General features: G+C 40.5%; 1 protein-coding gene across 7 annotated transcripts in view; it reads right to left on the bottom strand.

Moving 5' to 3' along the window:
* Window positions 1-16865, bottom strand: part of PIGG (phosphatidylinositol glycan anchor biosynthesis class G (EMM blood group)) — an 86296-nt gene that overhangs the window by 41633 nt on the left and 27798 nt on the right. For all 7 annotated transcript variants that reach the window (XM_082075257.1, XM_082075254.1, XM_082075258.1 and 4 more), the window contains 2 exons: window positions 12117-12574; window positions 3965-4156 (listed from right to left, as the gene is read on the bottom strand). In XM_082075257.1, the coding sequence (XP_081931383.1) occupies window positions 3965-4156; window positions 12117-12574 (650 nt within the window). The remainder of the gene's footprint in view (window positions 1-3964; window positions 4157-12116; window positions 12575-16865) is intronic.

Below are 16865 nucleotides of genomic sequence, written 5' to 3'. Positions count from 1 at the left end.
TATTAAATTAGTTATGTGAAAACTGAAATTAACCAGTTGATGGAAATTCAAACTAAAAAAAACCAATTTCTCAGCAAATGCACTGCTATTATTTTGTTTGTGTCAGTATGGTATATACCCATCTTTTTCATTGCACAAACTATGATTTTTAAAAATAATTCTGAGGAAACAGAAGGCCAAATTACTTCCTTGTGTTTTTTACTTTAGAGGTTATCTTAGCGTAGGACAGGACAGACATCAGCTGCCTCTTCTCCCTAATCCAACTCCCAGAAGTTGCTACATGAAGAGAAAACACTTGTCTTCAGTAAAAAGTACAGAAAGGGAACGTTTCAGAGCAAAGATTCTCCATCTTACAGCAAAAAGCATTACGCATAAAAAACGAAGTGGCTGACTACAGCTTTTTCTCGTATTACACAAAACCACCTCCACCTTGAACCTGAATCAGGAGTATCATGAATACATTAAAGGTACCTCGAGACACATTTAAAAGAAAGTCCTGGTTTTGTTCCAGGTGGCATTTTAAATAGGTTTTTGCCATTTATCAGCAATCTAATAAAGATGAGCTAGGATCATTATGTCAACGCATTAGCTAACACCAGAAATCTACTAACATGTGTCTATCACTGGTTTTGACACGCTGTATTGGGAGTCTTGCCAAAGATAATGTGTTTGAGGAGTTAGTGATCTTGGGCAAAACATGTCTGCCCTATTAGGCCTTGTATAATACTTTAGGATGAGAAGCCCACGTGTTAGCATAAGTAGCTCCTGCAAGAGACCATCCTGAGCCCTGTACCACACTTCCTGCCCCAGGTACAGAACACATGCTGACACAAAGGTCAGAACCTGTGTTTGCTAACATTACCAGCTTTCACCATACACAGAGAATCTAAAGGGTATAAAGCTTTGAAACACAACAGTTACCTTTAAACCAGTATATAATCAGTGATATATAAAGGTCTGACCTAATTTAAGCAAATCACCATGTTGAATACTTATTTAAGGTGAAATAACACAAAAAGCCTGTATTTTTCTAGTTACAATTGCGATCAATATGCTGACTGCAGAATGCACAAGTCCCCTGTAAATGCTTTTGTCTTCAGTATTTAAGTACTCCAGTTATTTCTCTAATTGCATTTTATTTGCAGCTCAATTTCTGCATTTAACATTCTGTCCCACATTGCAATGTTTTTCTTCTTCTTGCAACAATAGTATTCTTCTCCAAGGATTTAACTCAAAAAAAGCAAAACTAGAGGTCACTCAGAAATCACACATATTTCAAACACAGGGCCAAATCCTGCAGACTAAGTAAAGATTACCATTACTTTTGCATTTGGCAGAACTAGTTCACAATGTTTACTTAGCGCTAGTATCCAACTAGAATTACCTTCAATATTTGGAGAGATGGAATGTAAGCAAATATATCTACATATACATACATTCAAATATTTTTTATAAAGCATGCCTTATTAGCAAATCTGATCTTCTGTATCGCCTGATATCTTCTCCTACAGAGTTTTTTCCATCTCTGCACATCTTGTGAATTTCTGTCACCTGCTTAAGAAGGTCTAACAGAAACCATTTGTACCCATATCAAATTCAAAATGAGAGTGAATGTTTATTATATCCAGAAGGCAATTGTTTTACAACTTCTCTTCCATGATCCCTTCCTCCTCATTAAATGTCCTAGCTGACTCTGGAAATATTCTGCAGCTCTCTGACATTTGGAAAAACTTGAGGCTGCAGTGCCAGGTACAAACCAACAGTAAGTAGTATCTTCTGAAAACCAAAGCCACTTCACTGCATTCCAGAAGTAGCTATTGGTGAAAGAGCTAATAGCTTCCTTACCATTACAGACTAGTTCTGGAAGAAACATAACACAGAACCATAGAATGGTCTGGGTTGGAAGGGAACTTAAAGATAATCTAGTTCCAGCCCCACTGCCACAGGCAGGGATGCTTCCCACTAGGCCAGGTTGTTCAAAGTCCTATCTAACCTGGCCTTGAACACTTCCAGCGATAGGGCATCACAGCTTCTCTGTGCAATCAAGGACAACAGAAAGAGCTTTTTCAAATACGTGGCAGATAAAACTAACACCAGAGGCAATGTAGGTCCACTGATGAGCGAGGTGGGTGCCCTGGTGACAGAAGATACAGAGAATGAATGCCTTCTTTGTCTACTCTGCTGGGGGCTGTCCTGAGGAGCCCCATACCATTGAGGCCTCAGAGGAAGTCAGGAAAATGAAGGAGTTTGCCTTGGTTGATGAGGACTGAGTTAGGGAGCAATTAGGCAATCTGGACATCCATAAATCCATGGGTCCTGATGGGATGCACCTGCAGGTGCTGAGGGAGCTGGCTGAGGTCATTGCTGGACCACTCTCCATCATCTTTGGCAAGTCTTGGGAAAGGGGAGAGGTGCCTGAGGACTGGAGGAAAGCAATTGTCACTCCAGTCTTCAAAAAGGGCAAGAAGGAGGACCTGGGTAACTATAGATCGGTCAGCCTCACCTCCATTCCTGGGAAACTGATGGAACAACTTAAACTTTGTGCCACCTCAAGGCACATCAAGGACAAGAGCGTCATTAGGGGCAGTCAACATGACTTCACCAAGGGGTGGTTGTGCTTGACCAACCTAATTGACTTTTATGAAGACATAACCAGGTGGATAGATGATGGCACAGCAGTGGATGTGGTCTACCTTGACTTCAGTAAGGCATTTGACATAGTCTCCCACAGCATCCTTAGAGCTAAACTGAGGGAGCGCGGTCCGGATGATCAGGTAGTGAGGTGGACTGAAGGAAAGAAGCCAGAGAGTCGTGGTCAATGGGGTGGAGTCTAGTTGGAGGCCTGTAGCTAGTGGAGTGCCTCAGGGGTCAATACTCAGGCCTGTATTATTCAATATATTCATCAATGATTTGGATGAGGGAATAGAGTGTACTATCAGCAAGCTTGCTGATGACACCAAGCTGAGAGGAGTGACACGCTAGAAGGCTGTGCTGACATCCAGCGAGACTTGGGCAGGGAAAAATTTAATGAAATATAACAAGGGCAAGTGTAGTCTTGCACCTGGGCAGGAACAACCCCAGGTTCCAGTGTAAGTTGGGGAAGGACCTGTTGGAGAGCAGTGTAGGGGAAAGGGACCTGGGGGTCCTGGTGGACAGCAGGATGACCATGAGCCAGCACTGTGCCCAAGATGGCCAGGAAGGCCGATGGCATCCTGGAGTGTATTAGAAGAGGGGGTGGTTAGTAGGTCGAGAGAGGTTCTCCTTCCCCTCTACTCTGCCCTGATGAAGACCACACCTGGAATATTGTGTCCAGTTCTGGGCCCCTCAGTTCAAGAAGGACAGGGAAATATACAAAGGGTGAGTGTCACGAGGATGGAGCCAGGCTCTTCTTGGTGACAACCAAAGGTAGGACAAGCAGCAATGGGTTCAAACTGGAACACAAGAGGTTCCACTTAAATTTGAGAAGAAACTTCTTCTCAGTAAGGGTGACAGAACACTGGAACAGGCTGTCCAGGGGGGCTGTGGAGTCTCCTACTCTGGAGACATTAAAAACCCACCTGGACACCTTCCTGTGTAGCCTCATCTAAATGTTTCTGCTCCGGCAGGGGGATTGGACTAGATGATCTTTCGAGGTCCCTTCCAATCCCTAAAATTCTGTGATTCTGTGAACCTGTTCCAGTGCCTCACCATCCTCATGGTGAAGAGTTTCTTCCTTTCATCTAAATCTACTCTCTTTCAGTTTAAAGTCATTACCCCTTGTCTTGTTACTACATGCCCCTTTGAAAAGTCCCTCTCTGTCCACGTAAAAATCCTTCGTATGCACTGTGCAGCACAGCCTAGACCTCAAGAAGGATTTGGTTACATATTGAAAAGCCATACATTACAGAACACTCACCTGCAAAAGAAAGATACGGAAAAGCAACTCTCTCAATTACTGCCTAAGCATTTTTCAAAATTAACTTACTTTGAAATATCTTGGCTGTCATGTTGCCATGGAAATACGACATTTCCAATAGCTGCCCGGTAACTGTAGACTCCCAGGAGCCCAAGTGCCATAGCAATTTTTGAAACCAAGGAGCATCTTCTTTGAACCAGAAAGAAGACCATAAGTAGAGAGACTGCAGCCAAGAAGGAGAGTTCAGATTTATGTTCAGAGCTGGGGAAAAAAAGCAAACAAAAAAATCCATTCAAACCACTGTAATTACTGCTAAGTACATTTGACACAGCCTTAGCTACAGCATTGTATTTCCAAATTAATCACTGCACTGACATCTGTTACAAACTTTCCAAGAGGTATGATAAAATATTCTAGTATTTTTAGAAGTACAGTTTTATTAATGAGTTTTTCTATTCAAGTATGTATATTTAAAAGTGTAATTATTGTGTTCCACCACATACTAGTTATTCAGCTAATTATATAAAAACTGAGCTGCATGTTGCATAATGGAAAACGATCTCATACTTTTAAACTAAGATTTTGTTATTTAGAGACTTTGAAACAGTGCATTTTGCTTATACTACAGGATTTCATTCTCTAGAGTAAGGCAGCAAAAATTTTTGCATTACTGAATTAGAACTACTCTCTCTTTTTAAATAACTGCACATGTATTTTATTTGTTTAATTTCAGACATACAAAATATTACCTAGCCAAAATGGCCAGAAATATACTTACATAGTTTAAAATACACACACAAACACACTAGCACAATATGATTCCCCTACACAACTACAGCACCTTATACTGGATCAATACATACAATATAAAGACAAAAAATTTGCATCATGGCTAAGATAACAGATACAGTTTGTTTGTTCCCCTGCATCCTAAATAGGTAACACTCATTCCAAAATCAAGGGCATTTAATTGAGCTTGCTGCTGACATTATGTATTTAAATCTACAGTGGTATCAATTAGCACTGCAAAATGTAATAGGGTAAGGTAAAGATCTGTACTGAACTCCTACCATAGCCAATATGCAACTGCAGAAAGTCCACTGTAATCCCAGAATTGCTACCCCTTTCCTGCTGCAAATATTCCCGGTATCCTAGATGACCTAGAACCACTAATTCTGTTAGATTTACATTCCACTAAGAAGATCATGTAGAGTAAAAGAGTCAAGGGCTCCACCTTCTGTCTTCCACACTTCAAAATGCCATGATAAAAAAATCACTAGCTTCAGTAAATGGACAGTGAGCCTGGGTTGTTATCTGCATTAACTCTGATTGCACTTAAAAAACTTGAGTTTTATCTTTGATTTAATCAAAATTATAGTATTTCAAAAAGGTTTACTTTCATATTCCCTAGTAAATGTCTTATCAGGAGTTTCACCAATAGGTCTTTCAACTGCCGTGCCTTGAAAGTCACAGAGGAAAGGATATGGGGCAGAAAAATTGTCCTGTTAGTTCTCTCTGCAGGACCCAGCCAAGGACTTCATACAACTTGACAAGACTCCCAAGACATGCACTGCTCTTTCCAGACCAGTAGAGGAAAGTGAGAGGAATAAGAACTAGAACACTACAGGAGACAAAATGTAGTCCTGATGCTTCTCCTCACTATTGTTCTTCCTCTACAGGAAGAGACAAAAGCTGTAAATGGATTGCTGCAGGAGCCTGTGAAGATAGTGCACCTACCATACCTTCTGATCAACACAAAGAGCTAATTTAGTACCCACTGCATCTTTCAAATGAACTTTCGTGGAAAATATTAAAAGCTTTCAGGCTGTATTCACCTTGGCTGCCCAATGTATGAAAGTGAAATAAAACAAATCAGGGATAAATAACAGTACATCATCATCACCATCTTTGTTTCTTAATCTAAACTCATCAATGCACTTCTGTTAAGAGACTCTTGCAGACAAATCTAACACAGCAACACAAAGATTAAAAAAAATCTAACACATTCTTACCTGTAAGAAATAATTGCTGGCGCTATATGAAACAAGACACTCACTAATAGCTGCAATTTCCTACAGTGAACATTTGAAATCATACTCTAATCCCCCAAAAAGAAAGAAAACTCTCAGAGAAAGCCCAGCGGACAGCAAAGGTGTGTGCACATCAGTCACTAATGGTACATTCTTGACTGCTAGTACAGGGACTTATATGCAACTCATATCCAGTTTTTCTGGTAACCGCCCTCTGTGATTTCTGTTTTGTATTTTTCTGAACCATGTAAATTTGTTGCATAAAACCAAACCAAACCAAACAACCTACTCCAGTGTTTCACAGAGTTTGCTGAAGAAACAATAAAAGGATTTATAGCAAGTGAAGTCAGGTCAGCATAAACCACTGTCATGGTTTAGCCCCAGTCAGCAACTAGGACCACACGGCCACTCACTCAGTCCTCCTCCATCACAATAGGATAGGGAGGAGACTTGGGAGAAGGGGAGAGGAAGGCAAAACGTGTGAGTTGGGATAAAAACAGTTTAACAGAAAAGCAAAGAATAAGATAAATGACTACAATAATAACAGTGAAAGAAAATACAAAGCAAGGGATACATAATATAATTGCTCACCACTCAGAAAACTGATGCCCAGCCTGCTCTTGAGCAATAATTCCCTCCCCTGGCCAGCTCCCTCAGTAACATTCTGAGCATGGTGCCATATGGTACGGAATATCCCTTTGGCTAGTTTGGGTCAGCTGTACTGGCTGTGTCCCCTCCCAGCTTCCTGTGAAAATGAACTCTAATCCAGGCAACCCAGGAAAATCATCAACAGTTTTAAGGTTTTTCAGCCAAGTTTCTTACAGTTTGGCAACTAAGTGCATATTAAATTAGAGCCTATTTTGAAAGGACACTGTAGTTATTGAGTACAGAGTACAGAGTACAGAGTCCACCCATGTAGCAAAGTTCTAAAAAATTTGATGTTCTACTCAGAAATCCAAGCATGAACATGCTACTCTGACCTTAGCTGCAATGTATTGCGTTTTGTCCAAACCACAAAATTGAAAGTGAAGAACCAATAGCTTCCTGAGAGAGAACCTGGGGAGGTGGAAGGAGAAAAAAAAAAAAAAAAAAAAAAAAAAAAAAAAAAAAGAGCTTCGGCTATATGTTCTTCCTGTAAAAGCTTGTAGTCTACATTTTCATACTTCTGATATCAGTATGAAGACTGAAGACATTTCTTTCTGCTGCTTTGATGTCACCTCACTACTGCAAATATAAGTACAGTGAAAGGATCAAAAAATGTGCACAACTCATATTCTATGTGACTAAAGCCTTTTTTAATTGTTTACTTTCATTCTACAATGTAGAATAGAATACAGAGTAGTCCTATGGTATGCTAGCTTTGTGGGAAAGGACATTTGGGGGTGGGTAAGTACACTATTAAAAGAAAATATTATCATCTTCCCATGTTGCTGCTTCTTACCACTTCACGCTGATGCTGTCTTTGACAGTTTCAGCCCTTCCACTGAGCCTTTGTAGCAGTCCTGACACCTTCAGCTCTGACCAAGGATAACAGCCAAATGGAGCTAATGGAATACTAACTAATTAAAAAGAAAACCCAACTTCTGGGCAAATTCAGGGACTGAATGTTCTCTTCCACTCCATCTACTGTCTGATTCTCTTTTGCTTTTTTTCCTCACAAAAGTTTTTTCTCTTCGCAGCAGAGTCTCTCTGCAAATAACAAAGAATGTTTTTCTTATTTCAGCACTGCTGAATGCATCATCATAGCTGAATTCAACACTACAGATAGATTTTGTGTGTTCTGTTGCTTACTTTTTTCCACGCACAAACCTGCATAATAGTCTCTTTGTCTCAAATCTTGAGCCCTTAAGTACTGTCCAGATAAGCAAAGTATTAGTCTGAGCATGAGGACAGATATCTAAAATGTCAATACAGCGTGACAAGAAAGGGAATAGTTTGTTCATTAGTTTATCTGAGAGACAAAACAGAAGGTTGGCTAGAAAAAGCCTGAGGAGCTTTAACTCTAACAGGGGTATGCACGATCTAAATAAGGTTCTGATTTTCTATTACTAAAAAATGTGCTATTAAGACATAAGTATGCAAATTAAACACATACTAAAAATAGAATAACAATCAACCTTAGAGACTAGCAATGCATTTTGGGCAGAGAAATAAGTGCTTCATGCAACTCAGCTTATCATCACCTTTAAACTATGCTATAAGGAAAACACATCTCAATCCTGATCAAAACACTAGGAAGACATCTCTTCCACCCTGTTCTCTTGTAAAGGAGAAGCAAAAAAGATGACGTTAAAACCTCCAATCAAAGAAAATGCAAACATGATTGCCAAATAGGAATTCAGAGATACTCTACAAACCTCAGCATGTGCAAAGATTTAGTTGTGTCATTGATTCATCTTTCTGAAACTTGTCTACTGAACCATTTCAGAACTAAGAACTCACCTACATGTTCAAGTCCAAAAACTGTGCACTTCAAATGCTGCTATGTGGGCAATCTTTTAACCCTACAAAGCAAGTGGAGTACATGTCAGCATGGTGACATATATTATATTCTCCTGTTAGGTTAAAAACTTCTCCATTGATTTAAGTCAGGAGGTAGCTCCAGAGCAGCCCATGTCACCCTGTGCCAGGGCTGCTAGGGTTCTGCTCTTTCATCTGCTCGCTGAGGACAACAGAAGTAGTTATATTAGTGAAAGGGAGAAGGCAGAACTGTGGCAGCCTCAATGACACCTCCTCTCAGCCCCGTAGGGCATGGCACTCTGGACTGCTCCACAATCTCTTTAAAGCCCCCAAATGTAAAAAGTTTGAGAAAGAAGCAATGATTCACAATCAGATTTGCAAGGCAAGTGTTTTTTTTGTAAGGAGTGTTTGACAATGGCAGAAAGAAAAAACTGATTATGTCTGCAGCACTTCAAAAGATGCACATACTTCCACATTTGTTTCTATAGGAATTTCAACAGTAGCAATCCTGGCTTGCAGACACTAACCTTCCTGTATTCCTGTTACTAAGGCAACCCATTTGACTGTGAAGCTGGATGGTAAACCAGAGTGGGAAGTGATCCATCCGAATGCCAACAGTTTGCCATGCCATCTTGGGTTATTTTTCTGGTCACATCTGTTCAATGATTTAGTTCACCATACCGACAAAGCAACAGCTGTGCTGGTAAAATACAGTGCCAGCGAGGGGAGGAGCAAGACAGCAGGTACCTTGCCTTGTAAGGTAAGAGGTCCTTTCATGTACTGTTAGAACGAAGCAAGAAGCTGTAGCCTAAGACTATAAGGCTATGCAGACTAAGTAAGTCTCTTCTGCTTTTTTCAAGACCCAAGTAAATATACTTGATGTGAGGCAATAATTTTGTGGGGAAGAACCAAAATCCAGAAGTTTGGGGTTTGGTATCTACCTGTTGTACTTAGCCCTTACAGAAATGGGAGACAGACAGCCTTAGCAATACATTTGTGAAGGCTTTATGACGGGAAAGTAAAACTTAATCCACCTGGCAGACTTTTCTGATGAGATGACTAGCTCAGTGGAAGAGCAGAGAGCAGGCAATGAGGTTTATCTCAGCTTTAACAAGGCTCTTAACACCATCTCCTGTAACATCCTCACAGGCAAACTGACACAGTCCAGGCTACGAAAGTGGACAGTGAGGTGGACTCAAAACTGGCTCAACTACTAGGCTCATATGGCTGCAATTAGCAGCACAAAGTCCACCTGGAGGCCAGTCACTAAGGGTTAACCGCAAGGCTTACCACTGGGGCCAATACTGTTTAACATCTTCATTAATGACCTGAACAATGGGATAGAGTGCCCCCTCAGCAAGGGGTCACACAATACAGAACTGGGATCAGTGGCTGGTAGCACTGGTGGGTGTGCTGCTATTCAGAGGCACCCCAACAAACCAGAGAAATGGCCCAAGAGGAACCTTATGAAGTTCAACAAAAGGGCAAGTCATGCGCCTTCAAACAAAAGCTACACACATCAGGACAGACTAAGGGCTGAACATCTTTTGAGAGATGGCTTTGAGCATCCTATTAGACACTGAGTTGATCATCAGCCAGCAATGTGCCCTAGCAGTAAAGATGACGAACAGCATTAGGGGCTGCATTATGAAAAACATTAGCAGTAGGTTGAGGAAGTTGTTTCTTACCCTGTGCTCAGCCCTGGGTCCAGTTATGGGTTATCCAGTACAGGGAAAAATATGGACATACTGGAGCAAGTGCAGTGAAGGACTATGAAAATGATGAGATTGGAGCATCTGTCATATAAGAAGAAGCTCAAAGCACTGAGACTGTTTAGTCTCAAGAAGAATGGGCTTAATATGGATCTTACCAACCTGATTGGAGGTGGAGAGTATTAAAAAAAGATGAAACCATATTCTTCTCAGTGGTGCCCAGCAAAAGGACAAGAGGCAATGGATACAAATTGGAAAAGAGGAAATTCTGTTTAAGCAGGACAGTTCTGGAGGGAGAAAGAAAACACATTGCCCAGAATATTTGTGGAGCCTCCATGCCCACATATATCAAAGACCCAGGGTGACAGCGATCCGAGCAATCTGGTATCACTGTGCTCTAAGTAGGGGGACCAAACCAAATCATTTCCAAAGGTCCTCTCCAACCTCAACATCTTCTGATTCTGTTGTTTCCAAAGACAAAGGGAATTCTGCAAAGGGAATTCTGCAAAACATGCCAATTCCAATTCACAAGAGAAAAAATAAGAAGAAACACTAAAATAGTATCTTCTTCCCACTCCCTCCCCAACAACAACAACAAAAAGACTAAACCAGAACAGGTGTGAAGAACCTTGCTTTACCCGAGTTGCTTGAAAGTACCTGACAGGCAACAGTGTTAGAGCTGGCCATACAGGATTTCACAACCTTTGTTAATAAATCAGGAAGCCCTAGAAGCACTTGCTCTAACTGCAGATTACATTCTATTAATACCTGTGCTATCTCCTTGAGTCTCCTCAGTCCAAGGCTCTGACAGGTTTTGCTGCTCTAACAGGCATACCCAGCACCAGGAAATCAGAGGTGGGAACACATTTAACTGAGACAGGATCTTTGGAAGTCCATGTGTGCGCACACAATTTTTAGACGGCTAGTAACATTTCCAAGTGTCAGTAAGCAATCCTGGGGGACCATACAAGCAAAAGCATATCTCTGAAACAAACACAATTTTTCAGCTGCAAGAATATCAAGTCCTTGCTTATGGTATTGTGGCACTAGTACACTCCAAAGAAAAGGGTTTACAGTCTGAAAAAGACATCTGGCTCAGGAAGTTATTGGGCAAATAAAACTTTGGAAGATGCTTGAGATTAATTATAAAAATCCTCTCAGTCACAACAAATCACACATAATCCTGCTCGCACCCTGGCTTAGCTCATAACAAAGCCATTCTCTATCATGTGGATTTAAGACTGGGAATATGATATTCCTTCCTCAATCCCTCACCTCATTTCAAAAGGAGGAATGCATGGTACAATACATTTGGTATAGAACTACTGCTTTAATGAGATAAATTCATAACTCTTATCTTTTAGCACTCATGCCTGCCACAGCAATTAGCTTTTTATCTGTGAGGCTGCCAATAAATAACAAGTCTCATATTAGTTCATTTGCTCAGGTCTCTTCTAATGAATTATTTCATCTACATGTTGTTAAGATGCCGGCAAGAAATCTCTTTATCTTACACAGCACAGCCTCCCCATCTGCTGTCTGCAAAACCTTGACAAGTCAGTCACAAGTTATTGCTTCTCCATCAAACGGCTGAAGTACAGAAGACAGTTCAAATATCAAATACTTTTTGGCCACTGAATAATGACTGTAGTTCTTCACAATAATAAAAAGTAGCAGAAAAAAGTCCTTCTCCAGTGTACTTCAAGTTGTAAAAAAATCCCTTTCTTGTTTATCACACTACACTTGAAAAGATGTTTACTTTTTGCTTCTAATAAACCTATAGTGTATAATTGACATTAATTATATAGGTCATGGTACATATAAACTATTGATGGTACACAAGGAATTACTCCTGCATGAAACAGTAGTGTAAAATTCCTTACGTTACTTCACTGTTCACCATACTTGCATGTTTACAGCACTTTCTAAACAGAGACTGTAGTGTATATGTATTTCATCAAACGAAGCACACATTAATTTTAAAATAAGACAAAGAATAACAATATATCAGATACCCACCTTGTCAACCAATGTCCAAAGTCTGGCCGATGAGCCCACTGGACACCTGTTTGATTCAAGGATCGAAGTAGCCGACAGCAAATAAGGATGATCCATGGACTTGCTAAGCTTATCCATTTATCTGAGCCTTTTATGAATTCAGCTGAAGAGGTGGTTTTGCCCAATTTTGAATTAGTTGTGGCTAGAATGTCTATATTCTTGCACTCAGAGACTTCCCCAATACGATCAAAATTTTGTTTCACAGTGGTGCTATGCTGAGGGTCCCATTCTTTCAGAAGAAAATTATTTCTGCAAAGTTCCTGACACAGCACCAAACAAAGTGTATTGATAAGAAAATACCAGGTTTGATGTTCCTCTTCTATAAAACTGCTTGCTCCCAAACTCAATACATGGACAAGTGTTCCGGTCACAATCAGCAGATCTATTTCTGACCAGTTGGAACTGGACACAACCGGATTCTGCAAACAAACAAACAAAAAATATAGTATGGGTGAAAGCGTATAAAAATTTCACTTGTTTAAGCATTCATAATGTGCCTACAGCATTTTTTTCTAAGAAAACAAAATAAACTGTGAGACAAACTATTTCTATCTTGACAAATTCCCAAAATTTATAAAAGAATAATTTTGATGTAGCCTATTTAGCTAGCATTGCAACATAATAATTCTTTTAAAAGTGACATTCTGTACAAGGGAAAAAACATTATGAATAATCATCACAACTGTACAGATTAAGATTCCCTACCACCCTGTGGCAGAAGGTTCAAAACAAGCTCTCTCCCCATTGCACATTCATACAAGTAAAAATATGAATCCTGCAGAAATCAAACTTGAGATATAGACAATAGGTAATTTTCTAATAGTTTAAATCTCAATTCAGTACAGTCGTAGCCTTCACTACTCAAATTAACAAAGGTTACTTGCAGACAGCCTGATGGCACCCCTTAGCCTGCTTAGCTTGAAATGTGTATTTCATCATAAAATCTACTTTAAACCTTACCCACCTATTATTTATTTCACATGCTGTGCATATCAGAAGCCATAATATTCTTTGTCTAACTCCTTCAGTTTCCTGTTCACAGCAGTCACTTGGAATTGCCACATCATCACTGCCCTCAATGATACAGCTAACAGAGAGCATAATGGCATGTGGAAGGTGAAAGCAGCTGGTTCATTGACGTTATGAAGTGAGAGGCCTTTTCAGCTCACAGGCAATACAAAATAACAGGGAAAGCCATGAAAAGGTCACACAGAGACACAAACTTGATACAGAAGCACTAAGAGAGGTCATGAAGATGACCAGAACTCTCCAGACATTAAGTGATAGGCTATCAAGAGACCACAAGCATATCTTTGAAGAGCAGCAGCCTGGACTTCGTAACAGACAAGGGGGAAGTGAGAGAACATTAATATTATGGGTATCTTATGGCTCCTGTGGAACTACACAAATGCATTAAGCAATGCTTCAGGAAAATGTAAAAGGTGGAGAAGAGCAGGTGGCAAGCAACAGGCTGGAGGCACGAGGCAAAGTGAGAGAAAGAAGGATGAAGGGGCCACAGACACATACAAGCAGGCACCAGTCAGTGCACTATGACTGAACTCTGTGCCTGATGGCTGCTCCTATTCTGTCTTATCAAATCTTCTCTCTTTCTGTGAAACTCCACCTTTTGTCCCATCTGTGGGTACTGCAAGGTCTCACTGCAAGTAACGGGGGACAAGGCTTGCATGTCAGCAACTTGAGACCAGAATGAGTAAAAGTAAATGCCAGCAACTGGAGCAGGATCACAGGTCACTGGACCCATATGCTTATAGAGCCAGTGACTGCAGGATGTGAGGGTCCACATGTCAGAAACTGGAATGGGGACAACAGGCCATTGGGATTGTGTGCTTGAGGTGTCAGCAGCTGGAGGGACAAGAGTGCAAGAGAGGTCAGGATGTCAGCAACAGGAAAAACTACTATAGAATCACAGAATAGTTTGGGTTGGAAGGGACCTTCAAAGGTCAGCTAGTCCAACCTCCCTGCAATGCACAGGGACATCTTCAACTAGACCAGGTGGCTCAGAGCCCCATCCAGCCTGGCCTTGAATGTCTCCAGGAATGGGGCATCTACCATGTCTCTAGGCAACCTGTTCCAGTGTTTCACCACCCACATTGTAGAAAATTTCTTCCTCACGTCTAGCCTGAATCTCCTCTCCTTTGGTTTAAAACCATCACTACTTACCTTGTACTAGGCCCTACTAAAACGTCTGCACCTGTCTTTCTTGTAGCCACCTCTTAAGTACTGAAAGGCTGCAACAAGGTGTTCCCAGAGCCTTCTCTTCTCCAGGCTGAAGAACCCAAACTCTCTCAGCCTGTCCTCACTGGTGTTCCATCCCACTGATCATTTTTGTGGCCTCCTCTGGACCCTCTCCAACAGGTTCATGTCTTTCCTATGCTGACAATTCCAGAGCTGGACACAGTACCCCAGGTGGGGTCTCAGCAGAGCAGAGGGGCAGAATCATGTCCCTTGACCTGCTGGCCACACTTCTTGTGATGCAGCCCATGGATCACTGAACTTGTAGGTCTGTATCAGGAACTGGAGGGCCCAGAGTATGAACCTGTGTGTGAAAGGTCACAGGGCCACTGACTGTGGGGACTTCTGTCTGTTTAACTTCTCAGAGTCTGAGGCAGAGGTGAGGACTGGGGTCCAGGCTAGACATGTGGGACAAATGTCCCAGCCCTGGAAGACACCAGAGCCAGAAAGGGCTTCCTAACATACCTTAATAAACATACTTGAGATGCATTTTGGGAAAGACACTTTAAAAAATCATCCTTTCCATTTTGTTTTCTCATTAATTATTCCTCTATTAGAGAATATCACAGAGTATCTCTTAAACCAGTATTTTAAACACCTGATAAACAACAACTTAAAAGCCAATTCAAAACTACTGCATGCTGGTTTTACTTACAAATATCTCTAAACCTACTTTCATGATAATATTTCAACCACATCATCCTCCTACATTTGACCTTATGACAAACTTTTAAAAACCGCCTTGAATATCCACACAGGTAAGTCTCACAGAGAACTTACTCACCTTCAAAGATGCATAGTGTACCATGATTCCAAAAGCATTTAAGTAATTTGTTAGAAGAACATAGAAACTCAGCAACCTTAGAGCAGGTAACAAGAAAGTGGATGTAAACAATATAAATATCCCTGAGCATCTTAGATGCACATCTCACTTATGCTTAAGATTTACTGACAGCAGCATATGTGGTTTTGTTCAATAAGGACGACCATGTAGCATGGAGAAGACAACAAACATGCTTGATGCAAGACGCTATTACAGTTCACACTATCTGGAATTTTGCTTTGACAAAAACAACTTTTACAACATCAAGGTTTTATAAGATATATGTGAAAGAGTGCAGGAGGCATAGTTGGAGTTATCACCTATTCACATCACCTCCATTTATTGTGTTGTAAAAGAAATATATTACAAAGTAATCTCACTAAAAGAATGAAAAAAAAAGTTCTCATGACGTAACACATAATAATGTGTGAAAAAACACAAGTGGCTTGTCCCTTTTTCTACATTATGTAAACACCATTCTTCCACCTGAGTTTTCACAGAAGCTCCATACTTTTCCATGCAGGCCTCCTGCTGCCTTTGTTTCTTGCTCATAGGGATGCATCAATTTGAGCTTGGAGGAAATTATATTTGAATATTAACCAGCTCTCTTGGACCCCCCTACCTACTAGAGTCCTATCCCATGGGATTCTTCCAAGTAAGAGTTTGAAGCGGCCAAAGCTCACCCTGCTGAAGTCCATGGTTTTAGTCCTACATATTGTCCTGCTTCCTCCATGCAGGATCCTGAACTCTATCATCTCATGGAGGAGATGCCCCCAACCCTCAATACTCCAAGCACTCTTTCTTGGTTTGTTAGGACAAGGTCCAGCACCATACCTCTCCTCATTGGCTCCTCCACCACCTGTGTCAAAAAGTTATGATCAATGATCTGCAGAAATCTCCCGGATTGTGTGTGCTTAGCTGTCTTCCCAGCAGATATCAGTAATTAAGTAATGCAGAAACTCACCTCTTTGGAGTCATCCAATCACCCTTTTTTTCCCCAAGTCAAAAAATGACCAAAAAAAAAAAAGTTTAATTGCAAAAAAATGTTTTATCATCCAATTCAGTAAATAATATCACATGGAGGAAGAAAAACAAAAATATTTTTAAATGTCCAGGGTGTTTTAAAATACATGGAAAGAAGGACATTTTGTTTATGTAATAAAAAACACTTTAATTTTTCACAATGAAAGTTTTTAAAAGCTGCATTTGACCAGCTTCAACTTTTGGGTTCTATTTCCAAAAGGTATTGGTTTTGATTTCTATAAGAAATAGCAAAAAATACAACTACTAGAAGTGAATACTGTACTTAGTTCAACTACCAAGCATTTAAGAGTGAAACTATGAACAAGAAGTTAAATTTTATGGCAATTTTCTGGAATTTGTAAAGCACTGCAGAACTATTTAAAGCCTAGACTATCATTAAAAGAAGGCACTGGTGCTGCTAGAGAGATAGTGATCATAACCTATGAATAACCACCAGGAAGCAGATGCTAACACTGACTGAGCTGGTCTTCAGAAAATTCATGAACTTGGTAATCAGATTCTGTATTCAGCCATAGTGGGGAAAAAAAAGGCATTACGAATGAGAAGCACTTCAGAGAAACCTTTAGATGTGAACAGAAACGATCTGAAGA

The sequence above is a fragment of the Streptopelia decaocto genome (genome assembly GCF_964273445.1).
Source record: "Streptopelia decaocto genome assembly, chromosome: Z".
NCBI classification, from domain to species: domain Eukaryota; kingdom Metazoa; phylum Chordata; class Aves; order Columbiformes; family Columbidae; genus Streptopelia; species Streptopelia decaocto.
This window is presented reverse-complemented; position numbering and strand designations above follow the sequence as displayed.